The sequence below is a fragment of the Sprattus sprattus genome (genome assembly GCF_963457725.1).
Source record: "Sprattus sprattus genome assembly, chromosome: 13".
Taxonomy (NCBI): domain Eukaryota; kingdom Metazoa; phylum Chordata; class Actinopteri; order Clupeiformes; family Clupeidae; genus Sprattus; species Sprattus sprattus.
The window spans coordinates 6,782,098-6,796,544 of NC_137911.1; the positions used below are offsets into that span (position 1 = coordinate 6,782,098).

Below are 14,447 nucleotides of genomic sequence, written 5' to 3' on the forward strand. Positions count from 1 at the left end.
AGTGTATTCGAATTGGAGCCGTGACGATGTCACATCCCATCTGGTAATGTCTGCGGTTCCACTAAAGGAGCCGAGGTTACGTAAGTAACCGAGACGTTTTGTCTTCCTAAGACATTGAAGTGACATCTATCGGTTTCCCTTATTGATAGATACACTTCTACATGGTTTCACTTTCATCCTTGCCCATTTCAGATTGTCATTCAACTTGGCTAACAGTCGACAGGTACATGAAGCCGTTGTTGTAAGCGTTGTTATGTTGTCCACACAAGCTCAGATGGGCGGTAACAGAGTGCCATCCTAAAGCCTGTCATCACCAACATCCCATTTAGACGACCTTATAATTACCTCCATTGACATGGTGAAAGCCAGAGGTATATGCCTTCCACAACAGAACACTGATCCAAAGGCAAGGTCCAAAAATACCACACCTCGCTGACTGAATGTGATGCCAAATCAGGCTACTATGTTCCAAACATCCAGAAATTCATGGGATTCCTGCTTTCTGCACAAACATATCAATCAAGCTATTTGCCTTCAAATAGAAAACCAACCTCTGTGCTACCACACTGAAGAAAATCTATTTTGTTATATTTCTTAATTTTTTATTTTTTTGGCAATGGAAATGAGATTGAATAATTACCCTTATAGTGAGTGTCTAACAAACCTATTATTTTTTAAATTAGTGTCATCTTGCTTTCTTCATGAGCCTATGGAATGTAATGGAAGTCTTCCAGGAGAGTTCATATCTGTGATTCTCAGACCACTTTTGTCCAGGTGCACTTCGTGATATTTGTAGGCATGCAACAGCCCAGTATCTCTCCCTTTGATGGAGGCGGGGGTCAAAGGAGGCTTAGTTCTGTGGGAATCCTCAAAGAGCTCCTTCATCTTGCCAGTGTTCAGTTGTAGATTACTCACCACACACACCGACAATAAGTGTACCTGCCAGTCCTCTTTATTCCAGATCCTATACACCCCACTATGGCCACTATTAGTCATCAGAGGGCTACTGGAGGTGGCATCTTTCCACATTCTACTTAAAAGTTGGAGCTGGAGAGCAGGGTCTTTTGAGGGCTCCACGTGTTGCTTACTATACTCTCTCCACTGAGTATCCCAGCCTCATAAAGTGCAAATGTACCTGAACGGGCCTTGGTTGGCCAGCCAGAAATGCATTTTTCAAAGATCATAATGGCTACTATGGCTTATCTAAGTGAGAATAAGCCTAAGAAAGGAGGCCATCAACTCCAGAGGGTGCTTAGAAGGTGAACTACAGAGCTGATGCTGGTCCGGGAGGGAGTTGGGGGCGGGGGTGGGGGGGGGGGGGTGTTACTCTCAACTGCCTTCATTCCATTGAGCCTTAATTAACCACTGAGCCTAAATAATGTAACGTCCTGCCTTGACCCTTCTTAGTCATGATGTTTTCCACATTTTGTGGAGCTTTTTTCAGCTCAGCCTCAGGTGAAAGTTTGTGAATGCAAAACATAATTCTCCCCAAAAGTTCATTTCATTTCTAAAGACAGAATTCAGAGTTGATGTGTGATTGTTTCTGGGCCTGTGTGTGGGCTATTAAACTACATGCATGTAAAGACAGCGTGAATTCCAGCTGAACAGCACATTTTGAAATGCTGTCATCCATTTCAGTCTATTTGTGGCTGTAACAATAAGCCCCTGTGAATAAAGGCTTGCCAGTATATAAGAGTTTTTATGGATGTTTGGGTTGCATGGTGGTCTTTTCACAACCCCACTGCTTAACAGCAGAGAATAGAAGCCACTGGACATGTATTATGCATGAGTTGCGTTTCTGAGGCTTTAAAATATGTGCAGGCTCTATTCCTGTAACACCTTTTTGCATGTTTGTCATTACAGCCAGTGAAACAGAAATGAGGGCTGATATCCAAATGTGCTTAGTGACTTCCTTCTCCCTCTTCCTCACTGCAGTAGGATATTTTTTTCAATAAGATTATTTTTTCCATGTCTCATGTCCATAATTTAGTCGTCCCAAGTCTGTTCTGAATGGATACAAAATAAGAAAATCTGGCGTATTGATTACAGAGCTTGCCAGCGCTACTGTAGCCTGCCTCCTGCTCCCCTAGAGTCCAGGGGAGGAGCTCGGCAGGAGAGGAGAGGAGAGAAAATAGGCTCTCTGCATTCTGTTGTGGTTTAGGCTAGAGCATGCTAGAGAAGGTTAGATACGCATACGCTAGTTCTTACCACCAAGCTGAATGATTTCTTTGGTGGTGGGTTCTATTATTGTTGGATGTGTGTGTTTGAGAGTATATGCAACTTATCTATTATTACAGTGCATGAAATGCCCTGTATTGTTATTCCTAGGCTTCTTCTTCTTCTTATTCTTGTTACCTTTTTCTGCGATTAATTCAGCCCGAACCGCTTAACGTAGAAACTTCATTCAAACTTTGTCGCGTAGGTCTTGTAAAGGACACTTATGCTATGTATTTTTCACTTTTCTAAATCTGTACCTCTCCATTCAACTGTATAACTAGGAATATTAATAGACACCTTCCATACTCTACTTTTTTTTCTCTCTATCACTCTCACTACTTTCTCTCACACTCCATCTCTCTGCTTCACTCTTTTTTTCTCCTTCTTTCAATATTTTCACTCTCTCTTTACTGTCTTTATCCAGAGCCACTCTTGTTCACTCTTCTTTCCTTACTTTGTTTCTTCCTCTCTTCTTTCCTTTCTTCTTTCCTTCTTTCTACTCTTCTTTACTTTCTTCTTTCCTTCTTCCACTCTTCTTTCCTTTCTTCTTCCCTTCTTCCACTCTTCTTTCCTTTCTTCTTCCCTTCTTCCACTCTTCTTACCTTTTTCTTTTCTTCTTTCCTTCTTTCACTCTTCTTTCTTTTCTTCTTATCTTCTTCGGCTCTTCTTCCCTTCTTCCACTTTTCTTTCCTTCTTCCACTCTTCTTTCCTTCTTCCACTCTAATTTCCTTTCTTCACTCTTCTTTCCTTTCTTCTTCCCTTCTTCCACTCTTCTTTCTTTCTTCAACTCTTCTTTCCTTTCTTCACTCTTCTTTCCTTTCTTCTTTCCTTCTTCAACTCTTCTTTCCTTCTTTTACTGTTCTTTCCTTTCTTCCTTCCTTCTTTCACTTTTCTTTTATTCGTTCTTTCTTAACTTTTGCATTTCATGCACTGGTATTTCCTTCAGGAAATGCATTTTCTAGTTATAATTAGTACAGTGCATGAAATGCCCTGTATTGTTATTCCTAGGCTTCTTCTTCTTCTTCTTCTTCTTCTTCTCACCTTTTTCTGCGATTAATTCAGCCCGAACCGCTTAACGTAGAAACTTCATTCAAACTTTGTCGCGTAGGTCTTGTAAAGGACACTTATGCTATGTATTTTTCACTTTTCTAAACTTTATACTTTTTAAGATATTAAATAAAAACGAATCCAAATTTTCCCATTGACTTACATTGGGCCATTATGACATCATAATAGGGTCTTTAAACTGGCTTGCACCTGTGCTTCACTGACACCTGCGCCAAATCAAAGGAACCTCTTCTCTGTCCCTCTCAATTTAACTGTAACTAGGAACATTAAGACACCTTCCATTCTCTACTTTTTTTTCTCTCCATCTCTCCATCTTTCTCTCTATCCCTCTCAGTCTACTTTCTCTCACACTCAATCTCTCTTCTTCACTCCATTTTTATCTCCTTTTTTCAATGTTTTCACTCTTCTTTCCTTCTTCCACTCTTCTTTCCTTCTTTCACTTTTCTTTCCTTTCTTCACTCTCCTTTCTTATTTCCTTCTTTCACTCTTCTTTCCTTTCTTCTTTCCTTCTTCAACTATTATTTCCTTCTTTCACTCTTCTTTCCTTTCTTCACTCTTCTTTCTTTTCTTCTTCCACTCTTCTTTCCTTCATCCTCTCTTCTCTCCTTTCTTCACTCTTCTTTCCTTTCTTCTTTCCTTCTTCCACTCTTCTTTCCTTTCTTCTTTCCTTCTTTCACTCTTCTTTCTTTTCTTCTTCCTTTCCTAACTTTTGCATTTCATGCACTGGTATTTCCTTCAGGAAATGCATTTTCTAGTTATTATTATTATTATTATTTTCATCATGATTATTTTTATTATTATTTGTTTTCCAGGTGGAGGGGGAGGTTGGAATGATGGTCCCCCTAGTAGCCAGGGAGGGAGACCCTTGGTGCTGGGTGGTCAAGGAGGCCATCCCTGTCACAAAATGGGCTGGAAAACCCATGGGGGCTTTGGAGGAGGGGGAGGGGCCTGCACCACAGGAGGTGGAGGAGGTGGCTACAGAGGTATGTGATGATCTATCATATCAGGTGAGGATGTGCAGTCAGTATGTGATCAGGCAGGGCTTATCAACACTACTAATTGTGTACTGTTTAGGCGGGAATACCTCGAAGGAAAATGATCCTAAAGTGGCCGGACAGGATGGCACTTCCTACACCAGTCCCGAGGGCAAGCCCTACCTGGGGGCCATGAAAGGTGAGAGCTGAGTCGGACTGTATGTAGTGTTTTTCAACACCAATGATGGCAAGTTTACATTCACAGACACATTCATTTGAAGGGCCCTTTTAAATACTTTATTATACCACCATGTCAACATCATTTCTGACTTTCTTATATTAACAATTCCAGCTCATAATGTTGAGATATTTTACATTCACAGACACATTCATTTGAAGGGCCCTTTTAAATACTTTATTATACCACCATGTCAACATCATTTCTGACTTTCTTATATTAACAATTCCAGCTTATAATGTTGAGATATTTCAACACACGTTACTAGTAGAATCTTTGGCATAAAAGATATTCATGAAATAGTCATTTATGTATTTGAAAATGTATTCAAAAGCAAAAGTATCTACCAAAAAGTAAAACATGTCAGTTCATCATATCTACATCTTTTTAGAGTCCCTGGTAAGAACTGTGTCATGTCCACCCTGCCATCAGCCTGCTGCAGTTCTGAATAGTTATGGTCGTCAGTCAAAGTCATAACAACAGTCTTGAGGCACTGCAGCACACGAAATGAGCCAACTGCCACCAAACATCAAATATTAACACAACGTGTGAAAGTGCGAAACAAAGCAAAACTGAGTGTGAAACACAGCGTCTAATTTATGTAGTCCTCACCGTTATGCAAACCAGGTTGTTCCTGCAACAGAATGATCTTTGTATAGTGACTGGATTTTTTTCTTCCAACACTATCTGTCACTCCATTTCTATTTCCACTGTAAAACAGTTGTCAATGTGATAACACAAGCATTTGCAGTCAGCTTAATCAAATCTTCTGGATCATTTCCTTCCTCCGGTGAAGTAGAGCACCGTTAAGAGAACAAATATTGTTTGTTTACATCCTTGAACCTAGCTGAAGCTATGGTTCAACACAGTTTGTTTAATATGTTGGTGTGTTAGTATGGTTGCTTACCCATATTAGCAATCGGATTGAAACTAATTTATCGTTTTGCCTTTAGTCATTTTCTCTTTTACCCTTTTGTGTATTTACTTCCTTTTCCTGATTTCTACCCGTTCCCCTCCTGTTCAGTGGCTGAAGGGGATGGTGAGGTGATCATTATTCCAGTGCTCAACTGCAGCCATTGTGAGTCAGGCGAGTGCCACGGAACGGAGGAAGGAATTCAGTGTTTTTGCGAAGAAGGGCAACTCTTGGCCCCTAAAGGGCCCTTAATGTCCTGCCTCAACATCTCAGGTATCTGTCATAACAACCTCTGAGAATTCCCTCATCAGTTATTATGAGCATGCTGCATTAGCATCAACATACACACATGGTAAGTTGACAAAATATTGGACCAATGCTGGTGTGCTTCTTTGCTCCAGGAATGACTGCCCTGCCTCCACAGCCCCCGCTATCTCACCTGGCCCTGGGCTTGTCTGTGGGAACCTCTGCCCTCATCGCTGCTCTCCTGCTGGTGGTATCAGGTGTCATGATAAGTGAGTAAAGAGGGAGTGTTTCGAAGAATGCATAAGTTTATTCACACATATATACAAACACAAAAATATACATACACACAATACACATGGAAATGTACTTTCGTCAAACCAACAAACAAGGACATTCTTTGAGCACACATTGATACACACAGCCACATTAGCACATATTACATCTGTAGCTACTCCGTTGCATGTCTCTCGCCAGGAAAAAACAGACACTGGCGGGGTGTCCTTTTGGGACCTTGTGTGGATTGCAGAGGGGGAATGTATGGGATGGGTTAAGCGGAATTCATGCTTACAGAATCTAGAGGAGCAAGCACAAGAGGCCCTTGCAAGCCCCTTGCAAGCCCCAAGCGTCTCTTTTCACGCCTTGCGTTGCGTGCGTCAACCAATTTTTCTAGACTTGCGCCAAAATTTACACAAGATTTACACAAGCCTCAAAGCCTGCAAGCCTGAAACGAATGTTACGAGGTCAGATTACTAAAATGTATTCTGCATGTCTGCTCAGTTTTACACAGGGTGTCCGCGGGGTCTTAAAAAGTCTTAAAAAGTCTAAAATTACACATTTTCCATTTTAGGCCTTAAAAAGTCTAAAATATAGCGATTTTTTGCACTATATGTCTAAAATTGAGTTGGAGTAATTTAAGACCTACGTTTCAGTGCAAAATATCGACCCAAAAAATATTTTTTTTTACGTCCTTTTCCACGCCGTTCTGTTTTTTCTTTTCCTGTAATGGGCGCAGTTATGGTCCGTGTAGTTCTACATGACATGTTGCTGTTAGTGGAACGTAATAAGAAAACTACGGATGTGAAACGGAAATGTACTCTCGTCACTTGCAGTAGCAAGTATTTTGATTCCCTGTGTGCGAGCAAGGCGGGAAGTTATGAAGTAGAAGACAACTAAATGGCAGAAGAAGATGGGGAAATGCAAATTCAATGATAACTGGCTCGAGCGACCGGAATTTTCGGACTGGTTGAAACGCGTTCCCGACGACAGTGAGGCTTACTGCATTCTCTGCAAAAGAACTCTAAAACTCGTCACCCTGGGCATTAAGGCACTGGAATCGCACACAAAGTCAAGTAAGCACCAGGACTCGGCAAATGCGGCGCGACATTCGCATGGTATAGCCCAGTTTTGTTCTGCAGCTAGCATAAATAATAGCTCTACCGGTAGTACTAGTTCTAGTGCTGCGTCCAGCATTCGCGAACAATTGGGCTCATCTGACACTATGGGCAAGGCTGGCAGCAAAATGGCAGAGCTCCTCTCAAAATCCAATGCTCTGAGGAGGGCTGCTAAAGACAAACTCTCCCAGCTTAAGGTTCTGGAGGATGAAATTGCCACCAAAAGTGCACAGCTTAGAAACATGTAAAATAATGGATGTATATACAGCTGCTGAAAAAATTAAGAGACCACTTCAAAATTATCAGTTTCCATGCTATTTTGACCAATTGTCATTTTTCTGCAAATAAATTATCTAAATGACAATATTTTTATTTGAAATTTGGTAGGAATGTTGCCAGTAGGTTATAGAATAAAACTAAAATGTACGTTTTACTTTTACACATACCAATAAATAGTAAAACCAGAGAAACTGATAATTTTGAAGTGGTCTCTTAATTTTTTCCGCGGCTGTATGTTTGTTTCATTGACAATAAATGTCAATTGACCGCAGTCTGGCTTTGTTATTTCTTTTTTTTGATACGCCGTGAAGGTCTTAAATTGAACCCATGATGGTCTAAAAAAGGTCTAAAAAAGTCTAAAATTGCACTTGTATAAACCTGCAGACACCCTGTTTACAGTGCTTCCCAAGTAAAAGTTTGAAAAAGAACTTCAAGCTTCAGACTTTCTGTTAGGGAACCTATTATCTATCTGCCGAGCAAATGTCAGGCTCAGATACAAAAACACTAACATGAATTAAACTTTACTCCACCTATTGTTCTGGAGGTGAATTGCTTTGCAACACGGGCAACCCTTTAGAAACCATGAATTGATACGAGTACATTTACACAACAGTGTGAAAAGCCGAAGCCACCGTTGCAGAAGCATGGGGCAGCCTTTAGATGGGACTCACGGCCTCAGGTGTAGGGAGTGCCTGTGTGTTCAAGCAGTATGTTATCTCACACAGACACATGCCCACTGAGCCATCAGCCCACTCATCACGTTAGGTGTTGATGTCCACCTGGGAGAATGCAGCAGCATCGCCGCCACTGAGATGAATGTAGCACTCTGATGATGGATGAGGGAGTTAAGTGTCTGCTGACAGCCCTCGTCCATTATCACTTCATAAATAACTAACTGCATTTGACTAGTGTTTGAAACCGGGGTCAAAGCCACTAAGGCCACAACTGCTGTCTCCTCCTGTTCATCTGTGTGTGTGTGTGTGTGTGTGTGTGTGTGTGTGTGTGTGTGTGTGTGTGTGTGTGTGTGTGTGTGTGTGTGTGTGTGAGAGAGAGAGAGAAAGAGAGAGAGAGAAGGTGTATGAGTGTGGGTGTGTATGAGTTTGTGTGTGTGTGTGTGAGTGTGTGAGAGTGTGTCTGTGTGTGAGAGTGTGTCTGTGTGTGTGTGTGTGTGTGTGTGTGTGTGTGTGTGTGTGTGTGTGTGTGTGTGTGAGAGAGAGAGAGAGAGAGAGAGAGAGAGAGATAGAGAGAGAGATCTCATGTGTGCACTGATTCACCAGTAAAGGCTGAATGTAAATGAAGTACAGTATGTGTATTGTTCCCCTGCTCACCTCTGTGTTTCTTCTTCACTGTGTGTGCTGTGTGTCCAGTGTACAGACGAAAGCACACAGAGCTGCAGTCCATTCAGCTGGAGCTGCAGAGTCCTGACTGTAAACTCAGTAAGCTACGTGCTTCCACCATCATGACCGACTACAACCCCAACTACTGCTTCGCAGGCAAGACAATTTCAGTCAATGACTTGAAGGAGGTTCCACGACGCAACATCTCCCTAACCAGGTCAGACTTTCCTTTCACATAGCCTCTATATGGACCACATATGAGTCACAGTGTCTATCAGTGCTGGAAGTGGAAGGCCCTGTGACCCAAAAGTGGCTGTTCTTTTTTCCCCATATTCTTATTTTCCCGCTTCCTGTTTCTGCCCTTGGCCTCTGTCCTTCTTACTTCTGTCCATCACTGCCTTGTCATTGTTGTCATTGTATACCTCCTTCTGTCTCTTGTCCTGTGTATGAATGATGTATGTCAATAGGGGTCTGGGTCACGGGGCTTTTGGTGAGGTATATGAAGGGCTGGCTGTCGGAATACCAGGGGAGCCCAGTCCCATGCAGGTGGCAGTCAAGGTGTGTCCGTCTTACTACTACCAATAGCCTCTGTTTTTATAACAGAAGAGTAGGCCTTCCAATGTTCTATGTACAGTACATCAGGAATGTAAGAGTTCAATGAACACAGATGTGTAATTGAATGGTGCTGTATCTATGATAACTGTGTGTCTTATCTCCTGTCTTAAATGTAGACTCTTCCAGAGGTGTGCTCGGAGCAGGATGAGCTGGACTTCCTCATGGAGTCTCTCATTATCAGGTGTTCCTCGCAGCAGAGAGCACATTTATTACGATGCATCTTCTTTATTACGTCATATTCATTACAATCGTCTCATCATTATTCTGTCCAAAAACACCTCTTGTCTTCTCTTGCTCTGTCTCTAACCCTCTTTTGTTTCTCTTTCACACTGACAGTAAGTTCAGCCACCAGAACATCGTGCGGTGTGTTGGTGTAAGCCTGCAGGCTCTGCCTCGATTCATCCTGTTGGAACTGATGGGAGGAGGGGACCTCAAGAGCTTCTTGCGAGAAACAAGGCCTAGACTGGTAAGAACAGACATATTATCTCTGTAAGTGTGCATGTCTGGTCTCTGGCTGAGTGGTAATACACAAACTCTTATATACTGTAGATAGGTGGGTGGATGGATGGATGGATTTTGGTAGATGGATGAAATGTGTCAACATGTATTTAGGTTGTCTGCTCTATCCCCCTCCTTCAGGACCAACCCTCCAGTCTCACTATGGTGGATCTGCTGAACGTAGCCCGAGACATTGCTCGCGGCTGTCAGTACTTAGAGGAGAACCAGTTCATTCACAGGTATTAGAACATAAACACACACACACACACACACACACACAAACACACAAACACACAAACACACAAACACACACACACACACACACACACACACACACACACATACACACACACACACACACACATACACAGACACACCCACACATACACACACACACACATATAGTATATACAGTATATATTCACAAACACACACATTCACACAAGCCCCAAAGTCCAACAGATGACGCTGTTCCTGTCTTGGTGTCTTGGGTGGTGGGTTCAGCATCAGCACATTTCAGTATGTTTGTCACGGTAGCAACAGTTCCACATCCCCGCCCAAAAGCCCCCTCCTCGTCTCCTCGTCTCCACTGACTGAAGCTCTCCTTCCTAGCACCAAGACAAACGACTCCAATTAAAACTCATTTACCCAACATGTGCGCAAGAATGATCAATCCGCTTAATGGCACCTGGGTCGAAGGCTTGGAAAGGAAGAGAGGCTTTATCCGCAGTCACACTGGCATGCATTACCATTCACCACCATGTCCTTGGGGCCCCCTCGAGTTTGAAGTTGTATTTATTTGGGATAGTTGTATTACGTTGGGAATATCAGGCTCTCTTCCTTTAGGTCTCATGCTCTTCCTTCCACCCATCACGTTTGACACACAGACACAGAAATATTAGCTCACAAACTCAGTTAACGAGGGTTTGTCCCCTTGGCTACTCAGACTCAATAATGCCACTTCTCTCTAACTAGCTTCAAGCCTCAAATTTGGGAAATGGGCTGTTGGGGAATGGCATTCTCATCTTGATTAATGATTGCTGTTGTAACTGTTTCAAATACCTGGTTAAAAATGAAATGCACAGTGATCAGAGATTTCTGAGTATGAGATATTAAAGACTTCATAGCATATTAATGAGATTACTGTGTTAGGAGTGCATGTATCTGTCTATGATCTGTCTGCCCATCTATCTATAGCCTCTGTATAAGTATGTGCTCTTTATGGTTTAGTGAGTGTTGAGTGTTCCCAGTATACTACCTCAAGCAGGCTGTGAAAAAAGCCCCGCCTTTATTATGCCATCTCCTTCACAGAGACATAGCTGCTAGAAACTGCCTTCTCACCTGCAAGGGCCCAGAGAGGGTAGCTAAGATTGGAGACTTCGGAATGGCACGAGACATCTACAGGTACAGTGATGAAGTAGTCTGTGATGTAATACTGATGTAATACAAATCTCATTTCCATAAAAGTGCCTGTGTGTGGTTAGGTGTTTAGAAGGGCAAAATTAAAGTCAGGATGTTTTGCTCATGTTAAGTTATGGCTGGCAGCACCTGAATTAATCAGTGGTGGAAGGAGAATTGAAAGGAGAGAGAAAGAAAATAAGTATTGTCAGTGTGGGGAATAAAGAAAGAAAAGCATCAGGTCCAAACCTCTTCAGCAGGAAGTGTGAATAATAGAGGGGTCTGATTGCTGATGTAGGTTTTTGGGCTTCCCAGCTGAGAGTTGTCGACAGGAACCGAGAGAAGATTCCCCCTGTGGGGTAGGACAGAAGGGCATAGACATGGAACTGTGGCAGCAATGACTGCCTTTTTTTCATGCATTGGAGAGTTGCTAGAAGTTTTCGTCTTTACATTAACAAACACAAATTACAAACACAAAAAAGTGGTTACATTTAAGAATACCAAAATATACTTCAAAAATAAAGAAATACACACACACATACATACACACAGATGGATAGATAGATAGATAGATAGATAGACAGATAGATAGATAGATAGATAGATAGATAGATAGATAGATAGATAGATATATAGATAGATACGTAGATAGATAGATATAGAGAGAGAGAGAGGGAGAGGGAGAGAGAGAGTGAGAAAGAGAGTATGGTATGACAAGAAAACAGGATTGTTTTTAATGTACTGTTTATTATTCATTAAAAGAAGAAAAGGCTCCTTGGAACTTATCAGGATTTTGCTGTCAGGTTTTCTGCATTTTATATCAATGCCTCATATGTGTGTGTGTGTGTGTGTGTGTGTGTGTGTGTGTGTGTGTGTATCCATGAGAGGATCCAGTGGGCAGACAAACAAACCGTATTTTTCTGCCAGATTCTCTGTCTGCTGCTTCCCTTTTAGAGGCAGTGAAACACTTCCCCCTCCCCCAGCCAAGGCCCCATGTCTCTCCTCACCCCTCACAGCATCCCTCCTCTCTCGCAATAAAGCTTCTCTACTGCACACACACACACACGCAAACATACACACACCCGCGCACACACACACACACACACACACAAACGCATGCACGCGCACACACACACACACACACACACACACACACACAAACACACAAACGCACGCACTCACACGCACACGCACACACGCACATACACACACACACGCACATACACACACACACATTACTTCCTGTCCCTAAAGCTTCAGGCAGATGCAGGCACAGACTGGTTCAGAAAATATGTACAAAGGCTGTATGGCAGCCCAGGGAAGAGGAAGGGAAGCGTTCAGTAGCACGTAGCGGGCTCTGCAGATGTATTTTGTGATAAATGGATCGCCTCACTGTCACCTCACACCTCTTTAGATTTATCTCTGCTGTGTGACGGCCCAACGAGGCCGTGCAGCAAGCGGAAGCACCACGCCGGGTAGGCAGACGAGATGAACCGCGATAAGTTGTGATCAGCAGGTGATCTGATATCAGACCCTCTTATCAGATGTGTTCTGTGCAGAACACGGAAAGGAGGATTAAGTGAGCAGCAAGTATAAGGTGCTGAGAGAACAAAGTGACTGTCACTTCTTATTTTCTTTGCCTTCCAAAGAGATAAGCATATCAGTGTATGTTTTTGACACACAGACCATTATGTGGACAATGAACGTGCAAGGAGTGTGTGCGTTTGTTCTGTATACCCATGTGTATGTATGTGTGCATGTCCATGCCAACAGAGCGAGTTACTACAGGAAAGGAGGCCGTGCCATGCTGCCAGTTAAATGGATGCCTCCTGAGGCCTTCATGGAGGGGATCTTCACCTCAAAAACGGATACATGGTACAGAGTACTCTTCACTCCCCTTAACCATCATCTTGCTTGCTAATTACCGTCTTCCCCTTCTTTATTCCCTTCTTCTTCTGATGCTCTCTCAGTCTTTCCCTCCATCTCATTCATTTGCAGTGCTTTCCCTAAACAACCTCATCCACACTAATACACAGTTTCCATATATTTTCAATTATTCTTTCTTTTCTCTGTTGTTCTCCATTAACGCTCTTGGTTTTCTGTTCTGTCTTGTGCAGGTCCTTTGGGGTTCTACTGTGGGAGATCTTCTCCCTGGGTTACATGCCCTATCCCAGCCGGAGTAACCAGGAGGTTCTAGAGTTTGTCACTAATGGAGGCAGGATGGACCCGCCCAAGGGCTGCCCAGGGCCAGTGTAAGTTCAGTGTGGTGATGGAGTCACATTTTGGATGGTTAGCAATTGTTTATACATGTACCCAGCACTCAAAAATCAAAAAATGTGGTTGTTCTATATTAATTACTGCATTTGTATGCGTGTCTAGGTATCGGATAATGACACAAAGCTGGCAGCATCAACCTGAAGACCGACCAAATTTCTGTACCATCCTTGAGAGGATTGACTTCTGCTTGCAGGTACTGGAGCTGGTGAATTATTTACAACAAAAGAGGATTTGAAGAAATCTTTTTTTGACCTTGAAGTGTTTATCATAATCCCTTTTCCTGGATATACTGTACATTTTGCATCATATACAGTACTGTGCAAAAGTTTTAGGCAGGTGTGAAAAAATGCTATGAACTAAGAATGCTTTGAAAAATTTAAACAATAAATGTTTATTTTGTATCCATTTACATGGTAAGACTGAGCACAGCAACAAGACACAACGTAGTTATACTGCATCAGCAGGGTCTCTCCCAGACAAAGATTTCAAAGCAGACAGGGGTTTCAAAATGTGCAGTTCAAGCTCTTTTGAAGAAGATGTTGAGGATCGTAGACGCAGTGGTCAGCCAAGGAAACTTAATGCAGCTGATGAAAAACACATCAAGCTTATTTCCCTTCGAAATCGGAAGATTTCAAGTAGTGGCATCAGCTCAGAACTGGCAGAAACCAGTGGTACCCAGGTACAGACATTTACTGTCCGGGGAAGTCTGGCCAGAAGTGGTCTTCATGGAAGAGTTGCAGCCAAAAAGCTCTACCCCGACAAGGAAACAAGGCCAAGTGACTGAACTAAGCACAAAAACATAGAAACTGGGGTGCAGAAACATGGCAGAAGGTGCTCTGGACTGATGAGTCAAAATTAGAAATATTTGGCTGTAGAAGAAGGCAGTTTGTTCGCCGAAGGGCTGGAGAGAGGTACAATAATGAGAGTCTGCAGGCAACAGTGAAGCATGGTAGAGGTTCCTTTCCAGTTTGGGGCTGCATTTCTGCAAGTGTAGTT

The 14,447-nt window shown here is 42.6% G+C and overlaps 1 protein-coding gene across 1 annotated transcript in view; it reads left to right on the plus strand.

The window, feature by feature from the left end:
• The window catches only part of alk (ALK receptor tyrosine kinase), a gene marked incomplete at both ends in the record, with an annotated part of 321,781 nt that overhangs the window by 305,550 nt on the left and 1,784 nt on the right, over nt 1-14,447 (plus strand). Inside the window, 13 exons of the mRNA XM_080850148.1 lie at nt 4,098-4,268; nt 4,360-4,458; nt 5,522-5,683; nt 5,812-5,925; nt 8,694-8,880; nt 9,131-9,221; nt 9,395-9,459; nt 9,615-9,744; nt 9,918-10,015; nt 11,088-11,180; nt 12,948-13,049; nt 13,292-13,426; nt 13,554-13,644. Coding sequence (XP_080706274.1) covers nt 4,098-4,268; nt 4,360-4,458; nt 5,522-5,683; nt 5,812-5,925; nt 8,694-8,880; nt 9,131-9,221; nt 9,395-9,459; nt 9,615-9,744; nt 9,918-10,015; nt 11,088-11,180; nt 12,948-13,049; nt 13,292-13,426; nt 13,554-13,644 — 1,538 coding nt within the window. The remainder of the gene's footprint in view (nt 1-4,097; nt 4,269-4,359; nt 4,459-5,521; nt 5,684-5,811; nt 5,926-8,693; nt 8,881-9,130; nt 9,222-9,394; nt 9,460-9,614; nt 9,745-9,917; nt 10,016-11,087; nt 11,181-12,947; nt 13,050-13,291; nt 13,427-13,553; nt 13,645-14,447) is intronic.